Source organism: Thunnus maccoyii, chromosome 9, assembly GCF_910596095.1.
Source record: "Thunnus maccoyii chromosome 9, fThuMac1.1, whole genome shotgun sequence".
Taxonomy (NCBI): domain Eukaryota; kingdom Metazoa; phylum Chordata; class Actinopteri; order Scombriformes; family Scombridae; genus Thunnus; species Thunnus maccoyii.
In genome coordinates, this window is record NC_056541.1 from 8,548,795 (window position 1) to 8,574,617 (window position 25,823).

Sequence of the window (25,823 nt, forward strand, 5' to 3'; positions counted from 1 at the left end):
ATTCCTTACATAGCTGTGGCACAAGAGGAAATCAATCATACACGTACCATCCATCGTCATCAATCACACTTTATGGTTAAAGGATAGGTTGATGAGTAACCGAAATGCGCACAGTGAGAGTAACTGAATTAAAAAAAAAGGAAGACAGAGAGGGATGGAGGGAGGGTGTTGGGTGTGTTTGTGTGTTATACGTGGCGGATTTGCCCATGCAGAGAGTGTGTATGTGCAGACGTATGTATGGGAGAGACAGAGTGACGGGGGTGAGACGAGAGAGAGGAGACTGACTACATATCTTCCTTTCACAAAAGCGTTTTCTGTTCTCCACTGAAGATGGAACAACTGGATCGCACTGCGCCCCAGTCCCTATGACCAATTAAGAGCGAGCAATTATAGTCTTTGAGGATCCAGACACGCGCTGACCTGATATCTTTTCACGTTTTCAAGAGACACAATTTTAGTCTGTTCTGTCATCCAGTGTAACGCGTCGTTTATGTGGATTATATGAAACTGGCTGGATCTTGAGGACGGAGTGCGTCAAAGTGAGCGCGCGTATCCAACAAGTGGATGCATGAATTTGCCCGCACCAGACCAACCCTGGGACTAAAAACACAAATATTCAGTGGATTGATAACCTACTATTTTTGTATCAGTTGCTCAGTTTACAACTGAGACAAACAAGCTGCAGCAATTAGCTCTGCCTCAGATGTGAAGCTTGTCTGGGTTGATGGTGATGCACGTATGTGCGCATTGTCTCGGTCTGAGGTAGTTTTCTATCTAATTGACATTGTGTATTAATCAGGAAATTGTTTTAAAAGCAAATAGAAAACTGCAATGAGGTAAGATATCCCCCACATTTTCATGCTCTTCGCTCATTGACCAAAAGCAAGATTTCGGCGGACACGCTGCGGAATCCACCGTTTCCCACCTCACCCCTTTCCCCCCATCCATGGACTCGCTTCTCCATTCCCTCGGCGACCGTGGGGGGAAGTTGGGATCCTCTCTGTAGATATTCCTGTATGACGAGGGCGCAGGTGGTAGCCAAAGGTCGCAGCCATGCCGATGCATCCAGTCACCTCCACGTTGATGTACCGGGGAATCTGCACCATCCCTGACATCCTCTCATACAGCGCCCCGGTGAACCTGCCCGAAGACGAAGTTGAAGGTGAGATGTTACCTGTTCGTGCAGAGCTGAGTTGGTTCAAGGCTCCCGAGCATCACAGGGGGTGTTTATTCATAATGGGCTCATGTAGTGACAGTGTATGTGGCTTTGGTCAGCTCCTGCGGTGGAGCCCATTCAAACAGACGCGCGGTCAGCACCTTGGACAGCGCTCAGCACGCGGATAGAGATTTGAAATTTGATGCCTGTTTCAGCCCTTTGAGTCTATTTTAAAAATCCAACCTTCTCTGATCTTGATGTATGAACGCTTAACAGAATGTGCAGAAATAACCACCCACTTTGTTATCAGTGTTGCTCAAAGATCAGCTAGATTCAGTTTATTTTCATTTCTTGAAAATATAGATTCAACCTTTGGAGCTTATTCAGAAGATTGCTCACATACCATATGCCTCTTTGTGCCCCTTTGTGTGGAGTTGATTTGGTTAAAACAATTAGGCATCCCTGCATTATTTTTGCCAATAAGTATTGCTTCTTGGAGACAGAGATGATGCATTGGCTCTAACTAGAAGCAGAAGATCCTGGGTGGAAATATACTTCTGATTTCACTAGTTAATTAAGTCTGGCCTCAGACTTTTTGGCGGTCAGAAGGTCCAATGAGTCTTTCATAAATCCATCTTAAAATGTTTTGAACCACAGCTGTTGAACAGTTCAGCCAACATCCAATGTAAATCCGCTCTTGACTAAAAAAAAACAAAAAAAACTTATCTACATAATTATACACACTCATCCTGCAGCACTGCAGTGGCACCTAATAGTAAAAGAGGCGCCATCCCCCGACAAGCATACTGACACATGACAACTATTCTGAGCAATTTGTTTTTCAGTATCATGAGAATATTCATGCCTGGGGTCTTTGTAATTGAACCTGCGACATCTGCACATTATCATGCAGGAGCTCTTGGGTTCATTGTTCTGATGACAGTAAGTTGTTGCACTGTTGCCATGTTTTCAGTGTGGTGATGCTGTAAGGTAGCTGACGTATGATTTGTTCACTGCACCTCTTGCTCTTGTTACCTTATTAATATACACTTTGTAGGGAAAACAAAGCATAGACATTTCTTATCAAAAGCAGGTTTTCAAACTGTGTTGTTTAGGTTAGTTTAATGCTGGACATCTTTGTTGGACAGATTCAGAAGTGATCAGTGTGCACGTGTGTCTTTAAAGATGACACATATCTAACTTGGCTATGAGTGAAATGCATATGTGTGAATTACAGACAAGCTGGGTCTTGTGAGAAATCTTGTCAGTGAGTGCTGGTGTGGAATGTCCTGAGGAGAGATGACAAATTAATTGTTAATTGAACCTGGAGCTGCACAAATTTGAATCTACACAATCACACTCCTTTGTCTCACACACACATGTAGAGGCTTGCTTCTGTAATACACTCAAAGACAAACTCGTACACACACAATAAGGTTGGCAGTGAAATGGCACTGAGGTACTGAGGTCAATTATTAATTAGAAATGCGGACTGGAAGAGGCCAAATTATGAATAGGTTTCAATTCCCAATTAGTGTTCAATGAATGGACTCCATCCATCCGTGGACATCCAGAAATGGCAAAAATGCCTCCAGGATAGACCAGGTTGGTTCAAGGTGCTGTTTTCCCTCCTGTTTATTACACTCTGTTCCCTTTTTTTGCTTTGGCACTCAACAAACTGAGCCTGTGATAAAAGAAAAGATCAACACGTCAGTTCCAAAACTGATCTTAGCATGATGTCATCCCCATGATTATAGCATGGCATCACTCATGCGCTTTATTGTCAAACATGATTTCCAGTGTAAAAAGACCTTGCATGACAGAAATATATTCTGCGCACAGCAGCAGCACAGAAAAAAAAGAACTGGTGTCTCATATTTCAGTCATTTTTATCGACTACATGAAGAAGCTTTTGTTTGTTGAGGAATCTCTGTTTCCTTCTGTCCTCCCACTTTAATTTATAGTCAGCTTTGGATGCAATAAATAGAAAACACTTCATTTTGACTTTGCCTAATGATTTCACTTGTATACTGTCATGCTGCAGTGTCTCTGTTGCAAGACAAAGTGAGCCGTTTGGGCTTTACAGCTCAACTTATAGTGGCAGTTTGACTGGAGAAGCAATGGGATGCTTCGTGGAGATAGGATAGGAGAGCCCGGGGTAATGCACAGTTAACAAAAGTGACAGAGCCTTTTTCAGCTGTTGCAGAGCATTAGTGATCCCATGTGAGGGATGTCTTACAGGTTGTGAAAAGAGGCAGACTTTAAAGGTGGTGTCTGTGAAGAGATTGAATGTTGTTGTTGTCAGGAGTGAAACTGGAATTCATTGAGATTCACAGCTTTTCCTGCCAGATAGCACAACATGACAGTAACATAAATGTGACAGGGCTTGCCTTTTCCTTTATCATACTTCCAGCTGCTCAAAGATGGTGGTCAGCGCTACGAGTGAGCAGCTGGAGTATCACAATGCAATTTTCTCTCAAGCAATATTATGTTGTATAGTGATATATTACTTCTTCAATGGATGTTTCTCTTGGATCTTTGCTTTTATTGTAGTTCATTGATTGCAGATACTGCAAATGTCAATAAGATCTCAAATGTAATATGCATTGAACAATTTTGAGTACTTGTCAGTCAGATTTTGACAGCGGTTACATTTCATAAACGACTTGTTGATGAGAAATGTGCTGCTCGAGCGACAGTCTCTGTGTCTCATCACCGCTCTCATCTCTTGAGAGATGGACGCGAATTGGCTGGTAGTCTGAAGTGTCACATACATCAGCTTGGCCATCAGGGAGACAGGGCTTTGTCACGAAACAAAATTGCACATTAGTGAATATGAGTGTGCGGGTGCATGTATGGGAACAGGAGGCTCAAGCCCTATTGGCACGCATAGCCAAGGACTTGATTTTCAATTACTGGCTTGGACACCTCAGGGAATGGACCAATGACACCATACTTTCCAGCTGAGAAGGCTGTCAAAGCTATAATAGGAACAAAGCGCTATTTTTTTGATGCTCAATAAGCTTGTGTGTGTGTGTGTGTGTGTGTGTGTGTGAAGGTTTGGTGGGGTGGTGGTGGCAAGTGCCTTAATGTACATTGATGCGAGCATAAATTGAATTGGACTCCATATTCTCCATTTCCCCTCCCACACAAGAGGGATGAAAAAACAGTTGGTCATATTACAGGAGCTCAATATAGTTTTAGACCTCCTCCACCACTAAAAGACACACATACACACACACATACACACACACATACACACACACACACAGCTCAGTGTCAATATCACTGCAGGTGGAATTAAGTGGGTAGCCCATTTCCACACTGCCTAACAACAACCTTATTGGAAGCAGCTTCAAAATAGTCCCAGGGCTGAGCTTAAAGCATTTGTAACAGGTCCCAGAGTGAGGCTCATGTAAACACATGCCAGCAGTTTCCTGTAGACACAAGGAAAACATAAGACAGGAGCAGAATGTTTGCATGTTTCCGGCAAAGTGAAATTTATTCGTCATTTCAGTACAAATCTACTCTTGATTTTCTTTCATCATTTCTCACTTTTCTCATTTTTAGACCTGTAGAATTGAGGACAAGTTCAAATTTGCCGAAATATATTTAGACATGTTCTCTCCTTCAGTCTTCCTCCAGTTCCCTGTTCCCTGTATTCTTGTGATTATAGTAATGTTGTTTGAGGGAAGTCATTCATTTCAAGAATTTGGCCCAAATTCGTTCTGTTGCTGATGGATTCTCAGGAGAGTTGTCTCATAAACCTCAAAATGCCTTTACTCATTTGGGACAAAGTGTGAAAATAGAATGTATTCATAAGTAGTCAATAAATTCTGATATTATGGTAAATTAATCCATTTGACATACATGAGTGAGCTGAACAAAAGGATAATTCACCTCGAGTCTAATGACTGAATTTTATATGCTAACAGAAACACTATAATTGCATGTTATTGGAAAAAAATAGCTGTGAATTAATTCAGAACAAAAAGCTAAACATTGCATTACCATTACAATCCACATGATATAGAAGCAAAATGTCAATACAAATTACAGTCTCAACCATATGCTTGCAGACATTACTAATCTACAATAAAAAAGAGAGAGACAGGCAGACAGGGGAATTTACTTCATTTACACGGCAGTCATATTTGATGGACATCATGTTCGGACCAGGTTGCAGGTGGAATCAGAGGAAAATCTCATGGTCCGAAGACAAAACTGTCAATTTACATCAAAATTATGTTTTCAAATCCACACACTTTTAATTATACTCAGTTCCAGCTCCAATGTCCAAGCTCCAAAGACTTCCCTTAATCACTGTCAAAGAAACATGAAAGTGTATCCTGAGCCAAACCTGTCACAAAGCCCCAGTGGGGACAAATCTCTCAAGGAGCATTGTAAACTCACCGAGTAACTGTCTGCAGTAATCGGAATCAACGCAGCCAACACAGTTATCTCCCCATTTGTTCACACTAGTGGCGGAATGAGGGGGCTTTCCTCGTTTCAGATCAAACACAGACGGGGCTGTCACTCCCCCAGAGACAGGAAGCTGCGAGTAGCAAACAGGAAGTGATCGGAATAACAAGAGCAAGGACACTAAAGCGTAAAGCTGGATTTATAGTAATTGTGTTTACATTCTTTCATTAATTTTGAGATATAGACAGCGGGAGGGCTTACTTGTATCATTAATGAATAGAAGACTATCACCATGCAAACATTCACTTTGACAGAGAGCGACAATCGGGATGAGCAGAAGTTTTGGTGGAAATTACTTTGCTAGATGTGTGTTACTGAAAAGGAGAAAATTACGTTCGTCCACTTGCTTCATGTCTTTTCACATCAACTGTCACCACCTACACTCAAGTCCAGACTAAATGTATCGAGTTTTTCAGTACTGGGTGTTGTGCACCTCTCAGGCCACTATCATGCAGGTTACTCTAACAAGATGTGTGTGTACCAAGTGGTAGTTAAGTCGAGTGGAGTCTAGTTTACGGGTTTTTAGTACTGAACGCTCTCAGCACAGCAGTGAGGTGAGTGAATACAGCTACCGTAATGCCTGCTTAAAGCGAGCTAAATGTTATTTCGCTCTCATTTTGAACACAGTTTAAAGTTGTAATGCTTCTATTTTTACTGCATGCAGCTAGTCTGGTGACATATAAAACAAAGTATGCGGGAGAAGGTGAAGGCTTTTCTAAGTGTCAGACTGCGAGTAATTGGCTACCAGTACAGACCAAATACATATTGAACCCACAAATGAATCTGCACTTTTGATTTGTTCGTTCATTTTATGCCAGCACTACAGCATTGGAAACTTGTAGGGAGAAAACACAAGCAGCCCAAGCAGATCAATCAGTTCTTGTTGTCTCTGTGTCTCTGAGGCTGCCATAGCCCTGAAGTGGAGTAACGTTTTTGAAGAGGTGCTTGTCAGCTATGGTGTAGCTATGTGTGTAGGCTAAATACACCAAAACATAATTATAATTCCCCTTTACAACAACATGAGACTAATGAAATCAGTGTCTACCAAAGGGGACATTGAGTATCTTTAGTTAGATCACTTATCACAACAAACCTCCTAAAGCTAATTAATTTAATTGAAATCACATTATGCCTTAATTTCAGCTCAGCATTTGTTTGGTTTGTGTCTGAAAAAAGAAACTCTGTAGGGACAGAGATGTTAAGTTGAATAAGAAACCTTCCCAACACCCAGCAAAACTCCGGTAGGTACGTCTACATATTTGAATGAGGAAACTCTGAAAGGCAGCACTCTTGGCTTGTAGACATGGCTGGCAAGTATTTTCACGATTTGTCTTTGAGTCATAAATATGCATTTTAGATTCTAATTTCCATTCTGCATTTTATATTTCAAAGTAGTTTGCTTTCAGTAGTAGAAATGTAAAACATTATTGGGGCTTCAACATTTTTAGTCGTTCCCTTGGCAGAATTTATGGGACTTTGCAATTCACGTTGACTGACAGCTGTTCCAAAAACACTGACACTACTGTGTTCCTAATGGCATAAACTGCCTGTGAGGCGATCTTGATGTTTCTGCTTAACTCCTACTGTAGCTGCAGCAGAAAACATTGACTCATTCCTTCGCCCCGCGGTGGAGGGTTGACTTCCATTCCTTTGGAAATACTTACATGAATACAAATGAAGATATTTAAAGACACCGGCATCTGCTTGGCAAGACAGAAATTATGCACATAACGTATTGCTGGTGCAGAATCAGTGGGTGTTGTGGGGGTGTACTTCCAAGGGGTCAACTGAGACCATTTTAAAGCATCTGCTGCTAAGAACAACACATAATAAAATGACCAATCATGACGGTAGCGGATATGCTGGCTCATTTTCAGGAGGTGGAAAGGATCCAGATGTGTTTACCAAAAACCAACACTTGTTTTTTTTCCTGTTCACTCTCAGTTATTGACTGCTATTAGCACAGCTCTCTCCCAGGAAGCCAGAATTAATTCAATGATTGTTCTCTTACGGAGAAAAACTCCTCATGGTATCATTTAAGTGGATACCCTAAACAAACTGTTTATTTCCCCTTGCATAGAAGAGAGTTTTTCATACCTTCCTAGAGGAAAAGTTCTTAATCAAAGCATCCTCTCCCTGAAACAATATTGAAGCAAAATTGAAGAAAGAAATGAATCAAGTTAACAAATTAAATGTTTTTCCAGTGCCAACACCACTGCATTTCCACTTTCTGCCTTTTAAATCCTTTTGACAGTGTAACAAGTCTTGCAAATATCAGTTTATAAGTCAGACGGCTTTTGTTAATGATCAACAAAGAAGAAAGACATGCGGCATCAGCAGCATTGACTGCTGTAATTGTTAAATTACAGTTACAGTTAAATGCCTACAAAGCCTGTGCTTTATTTAGAGTTCACTCTGTCAGAATTTGGCTTTAGTGATGTTCGACTTTGTGCCTTTTTATTCAATAAAACAGTGATGCAGGATGGTGAGATAATGTTACAGAGTGGAGGGAAGGTAGCAAACTAAAGTGAAATATCTGAAAAGCCTCAGAGGAGATTTTGACTAAGAACCACCAAAGAAGAAAAGGTACAGACCTGGCTAAAGAAAAAAACCCCCACAAGATTAACTTCATCCATTTTGGAAAAGGACATGGATCGTGACATTACAGATGTGCGGCACAGAGGACACCCATAAAAGCATCCTCCTCCTATCTAATCAGGCCAAGAATAATAAATCTCACTTTGTACGTCTACCTGTCACTCAGCTCCATCCTCAACCGTTCTTACTCTACCTACATGATGGAGGGCCGTCTTACACAACCTGTCAGACAGACAGGCAGGCAGGCAGGAAGGCAGGCAGGCAGGCAAGCAGGAATGGATTTCAAAATGGCTCTCTCGAATGTATCACCTGCCTGGATGAGACAGGCGGCATATGAAAAAGCTCTACTTGACATAGATGGTGATAAAGATGTGAGCAGAAACAAGCCATTTCTCGGGGGTAAGGTGACCCAGCACTACAGCTGGTGAGCCACAGGTCGTATCTGTAGAGTAGTACCACTTTTAGAAGTGTGTACAAGACATTGTGGTCATGATTATGAGTTATAAAATTTGAGATTCTGTAAAATAAGAGAAATATAAAGGATTTGGGGGAATCTGTGATATTATTGGTTAAGATTTTAGTAAAAAATATGTAAAAACACAAGAAAATTGATAATTTCTTTGCATTTATTGTGAAATGGATACATATTTTTAAGCAGAAAATCAACTAAAAAGTTGAAAATTACATTTTTTACTTTTCACTCACTTGACATCTCATCACATCAACAACCACAGTCACATAAATTTTCAGTTAATCAGTTGCTGCTATCTGCTATGACATCTTACCTTGGCAAATTGGGTTTTGATGGAAAACGTGGTGCAGATTAGCGAGGAATATCATGAAGTGCTGTGATTACGGCTGTCGGGTTGGTTAAAGTTAAGTCATTTATTTCCATTGTGATCGATTGCCATGAAGGAGTGGATCCAGCAGACTTTATTACCTGTGAAATGAACTCTGATGAGTTCTGGAAGGTGAAGTGCTTTTTCTCCGGGGTAATATTTCCTCACTTTTGATGAACAATACTGCAAAGTCTACACTAGACAATAACATAATACAGCAACAGAAAAAAATCATCTATCCATAAGCGAGTGCATACAGTTAACATGGCGGAACTGAGGGAGTGTTGGATAGACTGTAATGCATAGTGGAGGCTTTTGATTGTTCACATCTGACCTCTGTTTGAGGTGCTTCTCACGGGGTTTTTCGCCTCGTGGATATTGGCGCTGGCTCAGCTTGGTATCGGCTGTGATGATGAAAACTTGCAGCTTTGAAAACATAAGAGCGAGGGAGGGAAAAGAATGGAGACAGATCAATGATTCCCCATCCCTGTTGGAAAAGAAAACTGAAAGAAGCAACGGAGACGGGCTAAAATTTCACAGCCTTTCACTGACTTCAATCATTCAAGGTCAAGTGGGGTTTAAGAAGTTGGCTGGGGGATTTCTTCTTATTGAGGATAAAGCAACTCGACCTTTCCAACTTTTTTCCCCCAGTATCTCCCTATGGTTGTGTTAGTGTTGCACTGGCGAGGTTAAAGCGTTTCAAATTTCATAATGGAGGAAGGAGTTTTTATCCAAACCCAGAACTGAGATTTTTTCCTTAAGACACAGATGACTTAGACTCTGCCATATACCCCTTTTGAATACTCCAGAGCCTTGTTAAAAGCCTGTTATGGTAATATTAAAATCTTCTGGGTGCCCAAGTCGGCCCATATCCAGCTAAAGATGGATTAAGGTTGCTATGGGTGTTTAAAAATAGTCACCCGAGGTTCACACACACACACACACACACACATGCACACAGCAAAGCAGTGTTTTTCTCACACTGATAAGGTCTTACTCAAAGAGTGGGTGTGCTGCAATTACCGATCCAAAGCAGCTCTAAGTAGATGCAGGTCTGACAGAGGCGAAGAGGATCTCTGGCTCTGAAAAACAGGCCCTGGATTACATTCATGGACTCTTCACCGCTACAAAAGCCCCAGCATTAGCTCGCTCTGCTCAAAGTAAACCGTGCGTAATTAGCAAAAGTTTTCATTGATGCTAAATTTAGCCAGAAAAGGGGTAAAGCTCTGCTCCAGGCATGCCTCAAAAAACTCGAGTAAATATTTCCCATGTGACGTGTTTCTGTTCTCTGAGGATGAGGAGAGTTCATTTCACTCATTTTTTATTTGTTTTTTCCCCCCATTGTTGCTATAATAGAACACACCACATAGAAAGTCGATGTCACACCCTTTGTCATGATCCAAGAGTTTTCTATTTGTCTGCATGAATCAGCTCCTTTTCCAAGTGATTCCTGGCTTTGTCTAGTGCCGCGTACAGTTCACAGACTGTTCAGCATCTCTGTGCTGCAGCCAGGATCCGGTGCACTTCATTGATATAGTGTACAGGGAGTACGGTGCGATGGGAGTACGCTGCACCTTTCACTTGTGAGAGTTCAGCTTTAGATGCTTGGTTCTCACAGCTCCCGATCTTAACTTAGGCTTTTCATCCTCTGTCAGATCATACCACAGGGGACCGCATGGCTTTGCATCTTTGAAGGCCAACAAGCACCTCTCTACATCAAAGCGAATACCACACGCTTTCAACAAAAATATTCACACCTCCCCGGTGTAGCAGTGGTCCCGGAGACTGAGTGGAAGATGCAGCATCAACAGCTTCTAAAATAAAAAAAATGCTAAATTTTCTTTATAAGGAAAGTGAAATGTCATTGAAGCTGAAAGTGAGAGTTGCTGTAATTTAATTAGGTGAGGTGCTGTAATAATAGCTGCAGCAGCAAAGGAAAAGTACAAGACAGCGGCACTTCAGTTCACATAAGGTAAAATTTAACTTTAACAAACATAGAAAATCACTCAGCTTTTTGAACAGCTTCACACTTTCCTGAAAGCTTTGAAGGAATTTGTAGCAATTCTAAAAATTTCAGGCAGTAGGAAACTATTTCTATTTTAAGAAAAGGAAGGAATGTTTTTCTGATTTGAAACCTCCCCAAAATGTAATGTGCAGTACTGTGTTGCCATTCAAGTCACCGTTTTTTATTATAATATGAAGGTTATTTTAAAAATCTATAATGCTGAAACTATTATGTGCACCAATAGTAATGAGTTTCCAGATGAAGACTTTGAAAATACATTTTTATTTAAAAAAATACTTCTAAAACTTTCAGTCGACTCATTATCAGAATATTAGACATCAACAATTTTGATAGATAATCATATAAATTATTTATTAAGCAAGGATGACAAACAGTCTTTAGTCCTGCTTCTCAAATCAAATAGGATATAGCTTTACTGTCCACCAAGGTGGAAAATTGTCCCACATGGCAGACAAACCTTAAAACATATACACTGACAGTATGAACACTGTTATTAATAAAATACAGCACACACAAAACTTTTGATTGAGGAGACCAATTGCCTGTGGAATAAATTACTTTCTATGTTTTGTGTTGCCATAAACATCCAGCTCAGAGTTGTTAACCTGTTAAACTTGGAAAATGGAGACTGTGAAGGTTCGTCAGCCTCAGTCAGTCCACCTCCGTTCCCAGGGAACCCGCAACTGGCTCTGTGGCCCTCTGATTAGTTTACTCGCCAGATTGATGACCCTTTCCAGCTTGTTGTGTATCTACTGTTCAGGTATACCATGCAGAGATATTTTATGACTGCTGATTATTTTATAGACTACTTGTAAAATTTATGGGCTTATTCCAAATCTGTTAATAACATAATAAAACAAAACTATTCCAAATGATACTTGAGCATTTCTTTATTCTCTCTGTTTTTAGATCATTGTAAGTTGAATATATTAGGGTTTTAGGCTGTTGGTCAGACAAATCAAGCAATTTGAAGTTGGAAACATGAAAGTGGATCGTAGTTATACTGACCCACTGTTGCTTTAGTTAACTATGCCTCACAGTTCTATCTTTTTATTTCAAGGCTATATGACTACGCATATACATACCTCTCTTTGACTGGCCAGTATAAGTCAGGTCATTTGTGCAATTTCAGAATTCTTCTTTTTTTTTTTTTTGCCTGAGCATTTATTCACAGTCAGGGGGAGAGTTTTTTTATTCTGACAGAGGCTATTTGTCAATTACAGTAGAGTCACTGCTGGGGCATACATGTGAATTTGGACTATTTTGGGCTCACAAATGAAAATGGGAAAATATAGTTTTCTCTCCTGAGGACAATGAAGATAGTAAAACTTTCAAAGAGATAACACTCTATCTGGATGGCGTGTGGTCAAAAAGAAATTCATTCTTTTAGAGGATGATTAGTCAGCCCCTTTTGATAAATTATTCGAGGAGGGATTTTGTATGGTCTGCTTTACTTCAGAGGTTTGCCATTTCATACTAATAGTACTCTGGCCTGATTTCAAACAGAGCCAAATGGTTTGATAATGTATTTGTAATAGCTGTATATATTCCAGCATTAAGGTTGTATATCTCACTGGGCTTGATAAACCATTCATTATATTTCTGGCCTATACAGCTTCAAAGCATTTGTATTCTGGGAATATAGAGTATAAAATCCTCCTACAACAATTTTTCTCGTATTTCATCACACAATACCAACTATTTATATCAAATATAATATACACCACTCACCAGACGGGATGTTTTGCTCACCTTGACCTTTGATCAATAAATAAAGCTTTCAGGGGAGATAGAGTATTCGCTAAAACTGTTTTGGCACCTTATTTAAGAGTGTGTTTGCCTCCTGCGAGGCGGCAACATGTTGTTTTTCTTCTGTGACGGTCTGCTGGAAAGCCCCTCTTTCTAAAGTAAACAGATGGTGCAAGGACCTCAGGTGGATACTGAGGTATTGTTATTCTATAAACAATAAGATCACACCCTGGGAAGGAAAAAGCATAGCTGGAGGCTCTCAATGATTCAAACTATACCTCCAGTAAGACATTTTGTGGGGAAAAGCAATATGAAAAATAGCTGCTGCGAATGTTACTCTGCTTGGTATTATAAACTGCATGCCCAGATGTAGTCTATTGTAATACATGCTTGCCAAGTACCCTTGTCCCTGTGGCACAGTTTCTATTCTGTGGATGTGTACTTGATTACAACAAACTATTTCCTGAAGCCCTGCTACCACATTATACACAGAATGACACACAGTTTCCTGCCATCACCGATATTTCATGTTTTGTTTTCCAACTGAAATATTTGTCACAGAATGTCACGCTGTGGATTTTAGCCCGAGGCTTGACCATTCGTCGCTGTTCTGACACTCCGGTAAATCACCAGAGCAGCAATTCCCATTTACACGACTTCAGGCTTTGCAGCGGATTGATAAAGTTTGTTTAGTATTACACTTCAGTAACTTAACAAAAGCTAATTGGCTGTAAACTGAGAGGGGAAAGTCACATTGGACTTTTTTATTTCTCTACCTAGAAGGCTGTTACTGTCAGTTAATTGTATAACAGAGACAAGTTACACATTATTTAGCAACGAGATTCAATACTTGTTTTGTTTTCATTAATCATTCAAACCTCACTCTACATTTTCTCATTTACAAACTTAAATTTGCTTTATCTTTTCTCTGACCTAATGTATAATTATCTCTCAGACGTCTGCAAACCACCATATTTCCATAAAACTTATTTTAAAAAAAATTATGACTCTTACATGCACGTGTAATGATGCATTTTAAGGTTCCTGATTCCAGCAAATGCTAGATTAGAGAGATTATACACATTACATGTAATGTTCAGGAGATTTACTTTATGCATCATTTCTATCTTAAGACTCATCTCCTGCTCTGCTCTTTTGTGTGATAATCAGGCGTGTGACACGAGGATGTGACAAGTCTGAAATAGTAGGTGACTTGGTTGTGGATGTTATTGCATATAAATGAAGGGATTCAGTTCCTAATAAGGAGTTAACAAGCAGAGAAGATTTCTGAATGAGAGGAAATATGTTGTATGGCTGAACTGAGGAATTAACTGCTTAAAGTTTTCCTATAGCGATTGTGGCTCTGTAACAGCAGGGGCCATACACGCGCTGGATTTTATATTGCTGAATTAGTCTTCTGTTATTGCTGCTGCTGATAACATAAAGTACCAGTGAGTTATGTTAAAGGGGTACTCCAGCAATTTAGTATTGCGCTTCCATAGAGCTTAGGGAGTTACAGACAGATTAAAAAAGTATGGTCTAAATCGGTATTGAAGGCCAAGATAGTTTTTGTCTTAACGATGAGTTCCTAAAATCCCCTTACACTCAAAAATGTGTTTTGCTTCTTGTTCCCTCAGTTGGATGTTTGAGCTTCACTGTGCAGAATGATGTATGTGTAGAGTTTGAAGAAGGCTGTTTTCACATTTATCTGCTGAAGAGAAAATTCTCTGTTCTCACCACAAAAACTGGATTTAAGACATGTACCTTCAAGCATGATTAGTGACATCACAACTAGTCTAGATCTAGTCATGGTCCAGTATGCAACTTATACAAGTGTGATGTGGAAACTTGAAAGCTCCAGTGCACATATACTAAGAATGGACTTTACAGTAAAGTAGCAGACATTTTTTGGCCAGCAGCAATATTGACATATTTAAATATTCTCAAATATTTAAGAAGGAGAAGATGGTAAATGGACTGTACTTGTATAGCGCCTTTCTAGTCTTCCGACCACTCAAAGAGCTTTTTACACTACGAATCACATTCACCCATTCACACACATTCATACTCTGAATGGTACAGGGGCTACCATGCAAGGTCCCAACCTGTCCATCAGAGGAAATATAATCATTCATACACTTTCACACACTGACGGCACAGCCATCAGGAGCAATTCTGGGTTAAGTGTCTTGCCCAAGGACACATTGACATGTGGACTGGAGGAGCCGGGAATCGAACCGCCCATCTTCCAATTAGTGGACGACCCGCTCTACCTCCTGAGCCACAGCCGCCCTAAGATGTCATTTTAATAATTTAACAAACGTTTTTTTGTGGAAAAACCATATTAGACATCAGTTATTATTCAAAGTAGAACATTTTATATACATCTTAGAATATGTCTGGAGGGGATCTTTATGTATCGATCAATCTCAGTCATCACAAGGTTGAGTGTCTTTAGATCATGAGAGCAGGGCAGCATCCTGTTGCTAAAGACAGAATAGCTAGCACTGATTCAAACTGAAAACTTATTTTATGGACTAAAACTAAAAAGCACTGACCAGTCCACACCTGCAATCCTTCGATTTAAAGATTGAACATTCTTGGAAGCTTTCATTGACCACTATTACTACACATCATGGATACCAACACTGCCAACACTACACCAAAACCATTCAAAAGAAAGACACAGAACTCTCCCACAGACACAGATGATGTTCAAACTAGACAAACGGAGGTTGGTCTCCTAGCGAGTATCAATTAAAATAAATGAATTTTTTAGCATCACTTCACAAAGAAATAAAAGACCTCTGTTCTGACCTCGAATTTGCACACAATAACATCATCTGTTGAAAAAGCAAACTGTAATCCTCTGTTAAATCATCCAGCGAACAGACTGAAACCGTCCCAGAAGAATATAGACTGATGAAAGAACCCAAACTCAAAGCATTTGTGACAACCTCATCTTCTCTGGTATGCCAGAAAACGCACTCGACAACCTGGAGGGTCTAATCAAAGGCTTCATCAAACGCACACGTCAAACTTCCACCAGACACTGTTAACAAGATTCCCTTTCAGTGCGCCTCACCAACACATGATCAAGAAAAGGATATAGACCTATCACTGCAAAATTCTAACATTTTCAACAAAAATAATGGATCAAAAGTTAAAGGAAGACAAGAGGGGTTTTATGGATCAAGTTCAAAAACACTGAACCATATATTTGCCATGATGCAACTCGGTAGCATAGTATTACCAAAGTTCACAATGACCATGAATGTTTGTACCAAATTGCATGGCAATCCATCCAATGAGGTATGTCACTCTGAACCACAAATGGCAAACTGCCTGTGGTGCTAGAAGAAATGTCAAGGAATCATCAGCGTCATTCAAATTCATCCTCTGAGGATCTGCACAAAATTTAATGGCAGCCCATGTAATAGTTATCGTGACATTTGACTAAAAAAACTAAAGTGTCAACTTCATGATGGTGCTATAGGAAAAGTCATTAAAATTCATCCTCTGGGGATCATGAATGTCTGTACAAAATTTCATGGTGATCTATCCAGTGGTTGAGATATTTTGGTCTGGACCACAGTGGTGGACCCACAAACTGTCAAACAAACTGACAGACAGACACTGACATCCATGGAGTCATTTTGCTAGCATGGCTAACAACATGTTGTCTTGCTGAGATGACTATCATCAGAGTTATTTTCTCAAACTGTATTCATTGTACTATTGCCTATTGCCTGTTCTGGTTTTATGTTGTAACGGACTTCTTTGCTATTCACTTTGTAACTGCTGTTCAGAAAAGTGCTCTTTACATAAAACTTCTTCTTTTTATTATTATTCTACATAACTAACAGATATATAACATGATGGACATCCTATTGGGGTCTTCTTTTACACAAGCATTACATGCATGGCTGATAATCTCTTGATTTTAGTTCAAATTTGGTCCACTAACTCTTGAAACTAACATTTGGCTCTCTAAATATTGACTTATCTTAAGCACTCACATATTTATCATTTTCTGATAGTAAGTTTGTGCTGTGGAGAAACTAAAAAAAAACAGCTCATCAGTGGCACTACTAGCAATCTTTTCACAGTACAGGGGGGCATTTGATTTTATGTTAATGTCAGCGATCTTTTTTAGATAGCAGTAATTGTTTCAAATAGTGGGCATTTTCTTCTAACCTTTTTGACATTAATTTGTCTTGCTTTCTAAGAAATTATTAGACTGATGGGAATCCAGGAAATGCAACCAGGTTATTTTGGCATCAAGGCTTTTTTCAGATTGTGGCAAGAAAGGAAGTTTTACTCATCCCCATGAAATGTAAAAATACACAGAGGTGAGGAAGAACTGCACTATAGTGTTGACAATTTGTTCTGATCTCAGCTCTTTGTTCAATTTTTACCCACTTTTTTTTGCAGGTTTTTTATCTTATTTTGGCTCTTTTTTTGTAATTTTACTGGTGGAATTTATGCTTTTGAGCTGCCAACCCCCATATAACTATGACTCAAGCACTGATGCGGCATAACAAATGTGTCTTTGGTGCGTGGAACATTTCCCATTTTCATATCCTGCTCTGCCGTAAGCAGCTCGTCTGTGTATGTGTCTTCTCTGCAGAGATCCGTGAGGCCTTTAAAGTTTTTGACCGCGATGGGAACGGGTTCATTTCAAAGCAGGAGTTGGGAATGGCCATGCGCTCACTGGGCTACATGCCAAATGAGGTGGAGCTGGAAGTCATTATCCAGAGACTGGACATGGATGGTGAGGCAAACACACACACACACATGGTACTACAGCTTGGATTTTATCTTAACTCACACAAGCACAGAAGCATTGCTCTCTATGTGCCCACAAAACTGGACTGTACTAGGCAGTAAAACCAGCTACAGTAAATGCCAACTGTTCCTTTTTCCCGCAGGCGATGGCCAGGTGGACTTTGAGGAGTTTGTCACTCTTCTGGGCCCAAAGCTGACGGCAGCTGGGATGCCAGATAAGTTCAACGGCACTGACTTTGACTCCGTTTTTTGGAAGGTGCTCATTCAGTTACTCATTTCCTGCCTATTAGAGAAAAGATAGACAGTAGAGATGCCGCTGTTGCAAACCTCCAAGCGCAGAAACATTTAGGCACTGCCGCTGTACAACTTTAAAAGAAAACCAGTTTAAATAGCCACATCCACTGGTTCTTTAATGAGGGATTTAATTCTCGGAGAGGTTTAGGATTCCCTTAAGAACTGTGTCCTACATCGAGACTTTGAGTTGATATCTCAGCCTCTGTGTGTGCGGCGGCCGTCTTATTACGTAGAACATTAAAGTCTATTTTTATGTAAAATACATATTAATTTATATACAGACATCTCATTAGATAATCAACTGCTCACTTTGACAGTGGGATGGAACTTAATGGGATGTAGCTCGCGTCAAAGCCGCCTTTGTTGTAGCTAAGTGATAACGGCTCTAGAGTGGCTGTCAGAAAGTGAGGCTCAAAATCAAGTGTGAAAGAGAAGGGATTTATAGGAATTCTTGGTACAGTCCGTGTATGAAAAAAGAATCACAACTACAGACACCTGCTGGGAGAGACAAGAAACCCAGGGGACTGTTGCAAAGGCTGCATAGCTTCACATAACATTATATAACAGAATAGTAGTATGAAGCATGTGCTGCTGGATTGATCACACAGAGCCTCTGGTCACACTGGTGAGCTGAAAATGAGTAACACAGATGAGCTTTCCAACAGGCGCACATCATGGATTGGTATTTTTGCAGGGATTTTGTTTTTAGATTTGTCTTATTCATTCACAGAGTCTTTACTTTATTTACCCTCAACTTTACATAATTCCCACAGTGGATTATAACCAAGATCATTTACTGAAGACCTATACTTTAGTACAATTTTAAAGCTTTTTACTAAACTAGATTTATCTGACAGCTGTAGCTACAAATCAGATTTTACATGATTTGTGCTTATAAAACATTTGTATTTTAACTTAAGTAGACTTTTGAATGCAGTTGCTGTTATTGCGTGATATTGTGTGAGTGTGCACATACTGTCTGCATGTATGTGTATTGTATTTGCGTGTGTTTCCATACACACCAGCCTCGTGTCTATATTAATGTTCGGATATGTGTTTGTGTGTGTGTGTGTGTATCTCCAGTGTGACATGCAGAAGTTGACGGTGGAGGAGCTGAAGAGGCTTCTGTACGACACCTTCTGCGATCACCTTTCCATGAAAGACATCGAGAACATCATCATGACTGAGGAGAACCACATAGAGAACCCTGAGGACTGCCAGGTGGATATAGACAGTAAGAAAGATCCTTCTATACTTGATTGAACAGAACACACTCCAATATTCACCTTAAAACACTTCAGAATCCTGCTTTTTACAATGTATTTTGCATTTCTGGGGCAGTTTTGTTGTCTGTTATACATTGTTTACATACTTATGGATGATTGGCCAAACAGACAAAACAATATCATCTCATTACATCATCATTGCACACCCTACGGGTATAGAAATGCAGATAGTTTCAGTTTTATTTATGGCAAGATATTTTTTCATTGTTATTTCTCGATGCTTTGGGAATTACTAACCTTACTTGTTTGAATTATTTAGATGGTAGTTGCATCTTTGCAACTTGCATCAAGTGATTATGAATATATTGTTTAAGGGAGTTATGACATTATTGTGCAACCCAGCAAACATCATTTGTTGTCTTCCACCACAATATATTAATTATATTGTTACAGTTAAAAAGAAAAAAAAAAACATTTTGGATTTAAGCTTTAAATTATCATTTTTATTTTTATAGCCCAGTATCACAAATCACAAATATGTCTCAGGGGGCTTTACAATCTGTAGAGCAAAACAATATTTCCTTAGATACGGATAAGGAAAAATTCACCCCCATAAACCCTTTAACGGGGAAAAATGGAAGAAATCTCAAGAGGAGCAACAGAGGAGTGATCACGCTTTCAAGATGGACAGAGATGCAGTAGATGTTGTGTGCAGATAGCAAAATTAGATAGCAAAAGTACAGAAATACAGCATGGAAAAACAGGATGACAAAATTGTAGATGGATTGATAACATAAGAAAAGTAAGGGCTCCTCTTACTTACTCACCATTTTGCATCAACATCCAGCAATCACAGGGGAAGAAGAACTGTGTTGTAGGAACAGCAGAGTGACCAATTTCTCCTATTAGCTGTCTCACTAGATCATAATGTACTTGTGCAGCCAGTCATAAGCAGTATATGAAACGCTGTGCCCCTGTTCAGCTTTTCTTCAATTTGAGCAAATGTGCACAGCAAAGCATAGCATTGTTCTCTCCCTTCTCAGTTTTTCCTCACTTGTAAAAATGACCGTATTAATGCTAACGCTCTGTCCACCTAGAAACAAAGGAAATCCCTCACTGAGTTAGAAGTGTAGGTATAGGTTTTGGAAAAATGTCCACACAGGGTTAAAGTAAATTACACCTTTTCATGGTTGTTGAATATGGCACCATGGTATCTCAAAAGAGTGGAAATGTATATTGATGATTAATTTACAGAGGGCTGTGATTGCAGATGCTTTGCTTTGAGGTGGATTATATGGCATTTAGATTTAATGCCTGCTGCAGCCATTAAAATTTACATGATTCACAATAAGAAAATATTTTATTTATTGTTTCTGAAGATGTGAGATGTTTTTCTCCACGAACAGCAATGACCTCTGGAGGAAATAAAGATAAATCAAACGCAAGATCAATTTCAAGGATTTTTAAATTTCACAAAGTTTCTGTTTGAACCTCTTTTTTGCCTCAACTGCTTTAGCTCTTTCTTCAGATGATTCTGCAGGTATACTATATCTTCTCTTGGAGTGCCAGTGTTTTGATCAGCATGTTTAATATGCCAGTCAGGCACTAATAAATTTGTCTGTTGTTCCAAAACTCCAATCAACATTTCAATCTCCATGCAGTTATGTACCATACAGGTGTGAAAACAAATTTTCTTGGCAGCGTTCATCCCTTATGATTGTGTTCATGTAATTGTGATGAGCTCTTTCATTCAGAAATTATTATCAAATATCTTGAACGTGCCCTCAAGTAATCTCTTTTTCTTTCCCTCCCACCTCCTCTTCTTCTTCTTCTCCCCTGCAGGTTCCAGCCCGACGCAGCAAGTCAAGCAAACCTGCGTGCGCAAGAGCCTGATATGCGCCTTCGCCATTGCTTTCATCATCAGTGTAATGCTCATCGCAGCCAATCAGGTGCTGCGGAGTGGCATGAAATAGGAGTTGCGGCATTTTCAGCCTTGACCACCACCCAAAGGCTGCCTTACAGATAAATGACTGTGGAGATTAAGCTCAAAAAAACAACAACAAATACAACAGACAATCACACAGCTGTAAAACAGGCCGACATATGACTGCTGAATAATTGACATCACCAAGGACATGTGCAGGAATTTGTCTTGGTGACAGAGAAATGACAACAACTTGCAGAGTTTCAAGGACAACAGGACCTCACAAACAAAGAGGCAGAGTGTTTAAATTGGACAGCTGACTATACATATCACTCTCCATAATACAACATTTAGTATTCATTAGCTATGTGCATTTGAGCAGTGTTGCATTCAATATGGTGGCAGCTATAGAAAGAAGTGTAGTGACTGTCCAGTTTTGTATTTGTCCAGTGTACCATGCGGTTATTATAAACAAGTAGAAAGAAATCTGTGAAATATTGTTAGGGACATTGGAGGAAATGTATTCCTTAAGATGGAAGGTGTTGTCATGTTCAAGGTCAGGAGTGCACAGTGTTGTGGAGTTTGCAACATTGTTGAAGAACCACTTGGGAATAACAATAGCTTGGTAAGAAATGGAGGTAATAGGAGGGGTTTGCAGGGAGGTGCATGTGATTGTATGGATGGTTTCACTCATTCATAGTCTGTGGGGACTCAGTATGAGAAAGATGGAGTAGGGTGAAGCAGGTTAACGGCTCTTGGGAGGAAGATGTTTAGATCTGAATGGACAGGTAACTGGCTGGAAAGTGGCTGGACATGCAGTAAACACTCGACTCTTTCTGTCTCCACAGCGGGGCTTTGCAGGCCTCAGAGGATGACCATCATCTATGCATGAAATGCATGGATTTAAACAGTTGTCTTGACACATTTGTAAAAGTTCTTATCAATGTATTAATCATTATGACTGTGTAACAGAACTGTTTCCAATTACTAAATGACAACTGTGAGCAATTGTGTGTGGTGCGAGGTATCAGCAATCACAACAAAAGTAAAGCATACAACTGCATGAAAAAGAAGGGCTGCTTTAGTACACGCTCGTAAAAATTATTTCCGGGGTTTCTGAGCTATGGACCTTTTGCCTCACCGGGCACCTGATGATCATCTCTCACTGCCACCGCATAGCGAACAACTTCAAGATATGTGCCACTCAACCATTTAAAGAATATGCATCAAAACTGATCTGGTTGGTAGTGAGGATACAAATGTGCAGGAATCTGTTTTGTTCTTTCAGTTGTTTTCTGTCTGGATGCGTTGCTATAGAGCAATAAATGTATGTAAAATAGACATCTCACAATGCTTTGAACAGATATGAATCCTTGAAAACATTAGCACCAATGGACCTACTAACTGGTGAGGTCTTTAATAATAGAAAAATGTCTATAGCACTTTTCAAATTAAGGCTTTGGCAATACAATAGAGACATTGGTTCTGATGTTCAAACATGGAACCTATCACTCCTATTTAGTGAGATACAAAGATTAAACAGATGAGTGGAAAGCTGTGTGTCAGAAGCTGCCCAGCGTGTTGATGTATGACAAGGGCCAAATGGTGTAAACTGTTGCAATAAAACATTAATATCTGTGAATCACCACATGAATTTGATTGGGTGTAGTTTAGGATTGTTGTGCATGCATCTGAGTAATGTCTGTCACTATAAATGTGAGTTGTACATATACTATATACCAACTTCAACCAAAGCTTTGTAGGGGTCTGTGACATCAAAACTGGGCCAACTTATACATTGTCTTGAATTAATGTTTGACAGCTTTTAAATTAGAATTAGAGAGAAAATGGAAATCCTGCAGTACCCACGCAGTATGTAGTTACAATGTGCTGATCAGTCGATGTACGTCAGGAAAGATTGAACCTGAACTTTTAAAAATTTGAATCTTTTGAAAGGGCCAATACATTTTTGGAAAGTCAAAACCCTTCAAAATGCCCTCAAAAATAAGACATCGTAATATAGAGATGTAAATAATTCACATAATATAAATACCCCTATTTTGGTTCGCTATTGGCAGCTCCCCAAACTAAAACTTAGATTTCATGCCAGTGCCTCAAAGAGGCAACAAAATTAGATTACCCTATCGCCCAGAGCCAGGCAGGATAACGATTATCTGATGCGCCCAGGCAATTTGTCATAAGTGTCAACTCTGTGGAGAGCCCAGTTTTTAACAAATACCTTTGTTTCCATTTTGCACTTTAAGAGGCGCTGCAGCGCACAACAACAACTCACCGCCATGATTGTTCATCCATTTCAAGATATAGTTTAGGCATAAAGAATTACTTTACCATAGATGTATCTATTTTTGTGATAAGAATGTGATGGAATAGAATATTAACTGACTGACAAATGATACTGTCTCATTCCTTTTCTATTATATCGTTACTGAGGGAACATTTTCATGGGGAATAAAGTTATGATAATAATTATTTGAATTGTTGCCTTATTCTTTGACACACTTTGGCATTGTGCATACACATAACAATACACTAACCATGGGTTCATTATTTACTACCAGAGAAAAATGTACAAACCAATATTTATTTTCTTTTTACAGATGAAAAAAAAAACTGTATGAACATGTTGATAGTCTACTAAATGTTCTATTTCCATTGTACTGTACTTTGATACTTGTCTTTGGATCTTGCAAAAAATGTTTATTGACCATGTGATATATGTTCATTGACTCCACCCCGATGCTCTTCTGTGTCTGTGGAATGGTATTTCACATGAATAAAAATCATATAACGACGACGTTATGTGTGTGTGAAATAATTTTAGATTTGTCAAATCCTCAATCACAGAGCTTGAGATGACTCTATGAAATACTGAGGATCAGTTTAGTGGTATTGATTGACATCCTGACATTTTAGATTGAAATCCATAGAAAGTGATGGATTTTTCAAGCTTCAGTTATACCATTTTGAGATGCCCTTTGGTGTTTTGGGCCCCTTCTGTCACATTTACCTCAACAAAATCACTTATTATATCTCTTATGTCCACTAGCAATGGTCAGGCTGTCTAAAGCAGATTGGGAGGAATTACCAGCTAGAAAATGTTCATTTAAATGTGCTGTATATAATTGGTACCCGAGTTATCTAGACAGACACTTGCTATTATTATAATTTCAAAAGGTAGGTAATTTAACCTTTATGAACTTAGGCTGATGCAGTGACAGGCAAAGACTGAGGCATTCCCCACAGCTTTCCCATTCCCTCATGCTACAGCAGCTTGTAATGGCCAGTAAAATAGTTCAGATGTCACTGATTCATCTTGTGAGGCAGTTTTATATCAGCATACAAATACTGAAAACATATTGCTGCAAGGACATTTGTTTTTCTGGCTTGAGAAGGAAACATCTCAGCCTTTTTTTATTTTGATCATATACTGCTATGATGCTGGCCTCTTGCTCAAAGCACCATGCTCTGTCTTTTAGCTGCTGAAAATGCAAGTAGGTGGGAAAGGAGATTAGGAGTGTCTGAAATTGCCAGGAGGCAGAGAGTTTCTTTACCAAAACTGGGATTCAGCTAAACAATACATCCTGAATGCAATTGGATGTAACTGTGTGTTATACACACAGAATTTTGGTCATTTTGTTCTATTGTTAAATAAAAAATTAAGGTGGTGATGAATCTTTTACTGAACAAACAAATGCCATTGTGGAATTATTCATATAAAAAGGTTGTCTCTAAATTTCCACCCATTCCTATTGGCGTTGTGCTGCATTTTTCTATCTTAGCCAGTAGCCACACAAGTCATTCAGATCTCTCAAGTGTCATTTTTTATTTATTTTTAGTTCATTTACAGGGACCATAAATATAAACAACAAGATAAGCGATGCAACAGATGTAATGTACTGCATGTATTGTATATGACTGTATGCATTAACTTATGAGTGTTATGTTGTGTGTGTACAATATGTAATCATATATTTAACAAGTGAATCCAGTCAGATATTATTCAGAGTTCACATCTTTGTTGTTCTGCATATTGAATGTAAAAAGGGACTCATAGTGTTGAGAGACAGTGACTAACATTCCCCTGGAATCAGACAGCAGTATAATGATCGATGCAGCGTGTTATTGACGCCTCAAACAAAAGTAGCCTAAAGAAACTATATCTGCATGCTGAGAGACACATTATACATGTATTGAAACAGTAGCAACTGAAGATTTCCTTATCCCCCGTGGAAATGTCCTCATGAATTATACTAGAAAAGAATATGAAAGATACAAATTCATGCAATAAGTCAATACCATATTTAGAGTTGCAAAGGAAATTGCAATTCCTGGAGGGAGAACTGTATAGCATTGTTCCATTTTAAGAGTGGGTCACTAATAATGATTATTCTTTATGTCCTTTAACACATTTTGCCAACCAAATATGCTCTACAATGTTCCCAATGGTACAAGCCCTTGCCAGAATGAATAACGGTTTTGTCATTCCCAGAGGGAGAGGAAATGGGAAAAGTATTTCATTTCTTTTGTCTCAACATTAATCAGTTGCTGAATGCCTCAAGGTGAACACTAGTAATCAAAAGGAAATAACTGGCATGACATTCATCTTTTTTGTGTGCTGTGTAAAAACCTTGGAGACACAAGACAGAGAAAAAAACAACAACAACAAAAAATAAATAAATAAAAAAACGCAGCAAGCAGCTGATGACCAGCGAACCATTAC

General features: G+C 39.3%; 1 protein-coding gene across 1 annotated transcript; it reads left to right on the forward strand.

The window, feature by feature from the left end:
• Positions 1–505: 505 nt before the first annotated feature.
• On the forward strand, positions 506–22,330 carry LOC121904300 (calcium-binding protein 7). The gene is made up of 5 exons (XM_042421971.1): positions 506–1,162; positions 17,481–17,624; positions 17,782–17,894; positions 19,016–19,166; positions 21,001–22,330. Exons 1-5 carry the CDS (start codon positions 1,054–1,056, stop codon positions 21,129–21,131), a joined length of 648 nt encoding a protein of 215 aa, XP_042277905.1. The 5' UTR covers positions 506–1,053; the 3' UTR covers positions 21,132–22,330.
• The last annotated feature ends 3,493 nt before the right edge of the window (positions 22,331–25,823 follow it).

Bases quoted from the DNA above. Each gene is read 5' to 3' on its own strand.
- LOC121904300 (XM_042421971.1), top strand. From the start codon at position 1,054: ATGCCGATGCATCCAGTCACCTCCACGTTGATGTACCGGGGAATCTGC. The intron at 1,163-17,480 runs GTGAGATGTTAC...TCTTCTCTGCAG, and splicing joins GCCCGAAGACGAAGTTGAAG to AGATCCGTGAGGCCTTTAAA. The intron at 17,895-19,015 runs GTGCTCATTCAG...GTGTATCTCCAG, and splicing joins TTGACTCCGTTTTTTGGAAG to TGTGACATGCAGAAGTTGAC.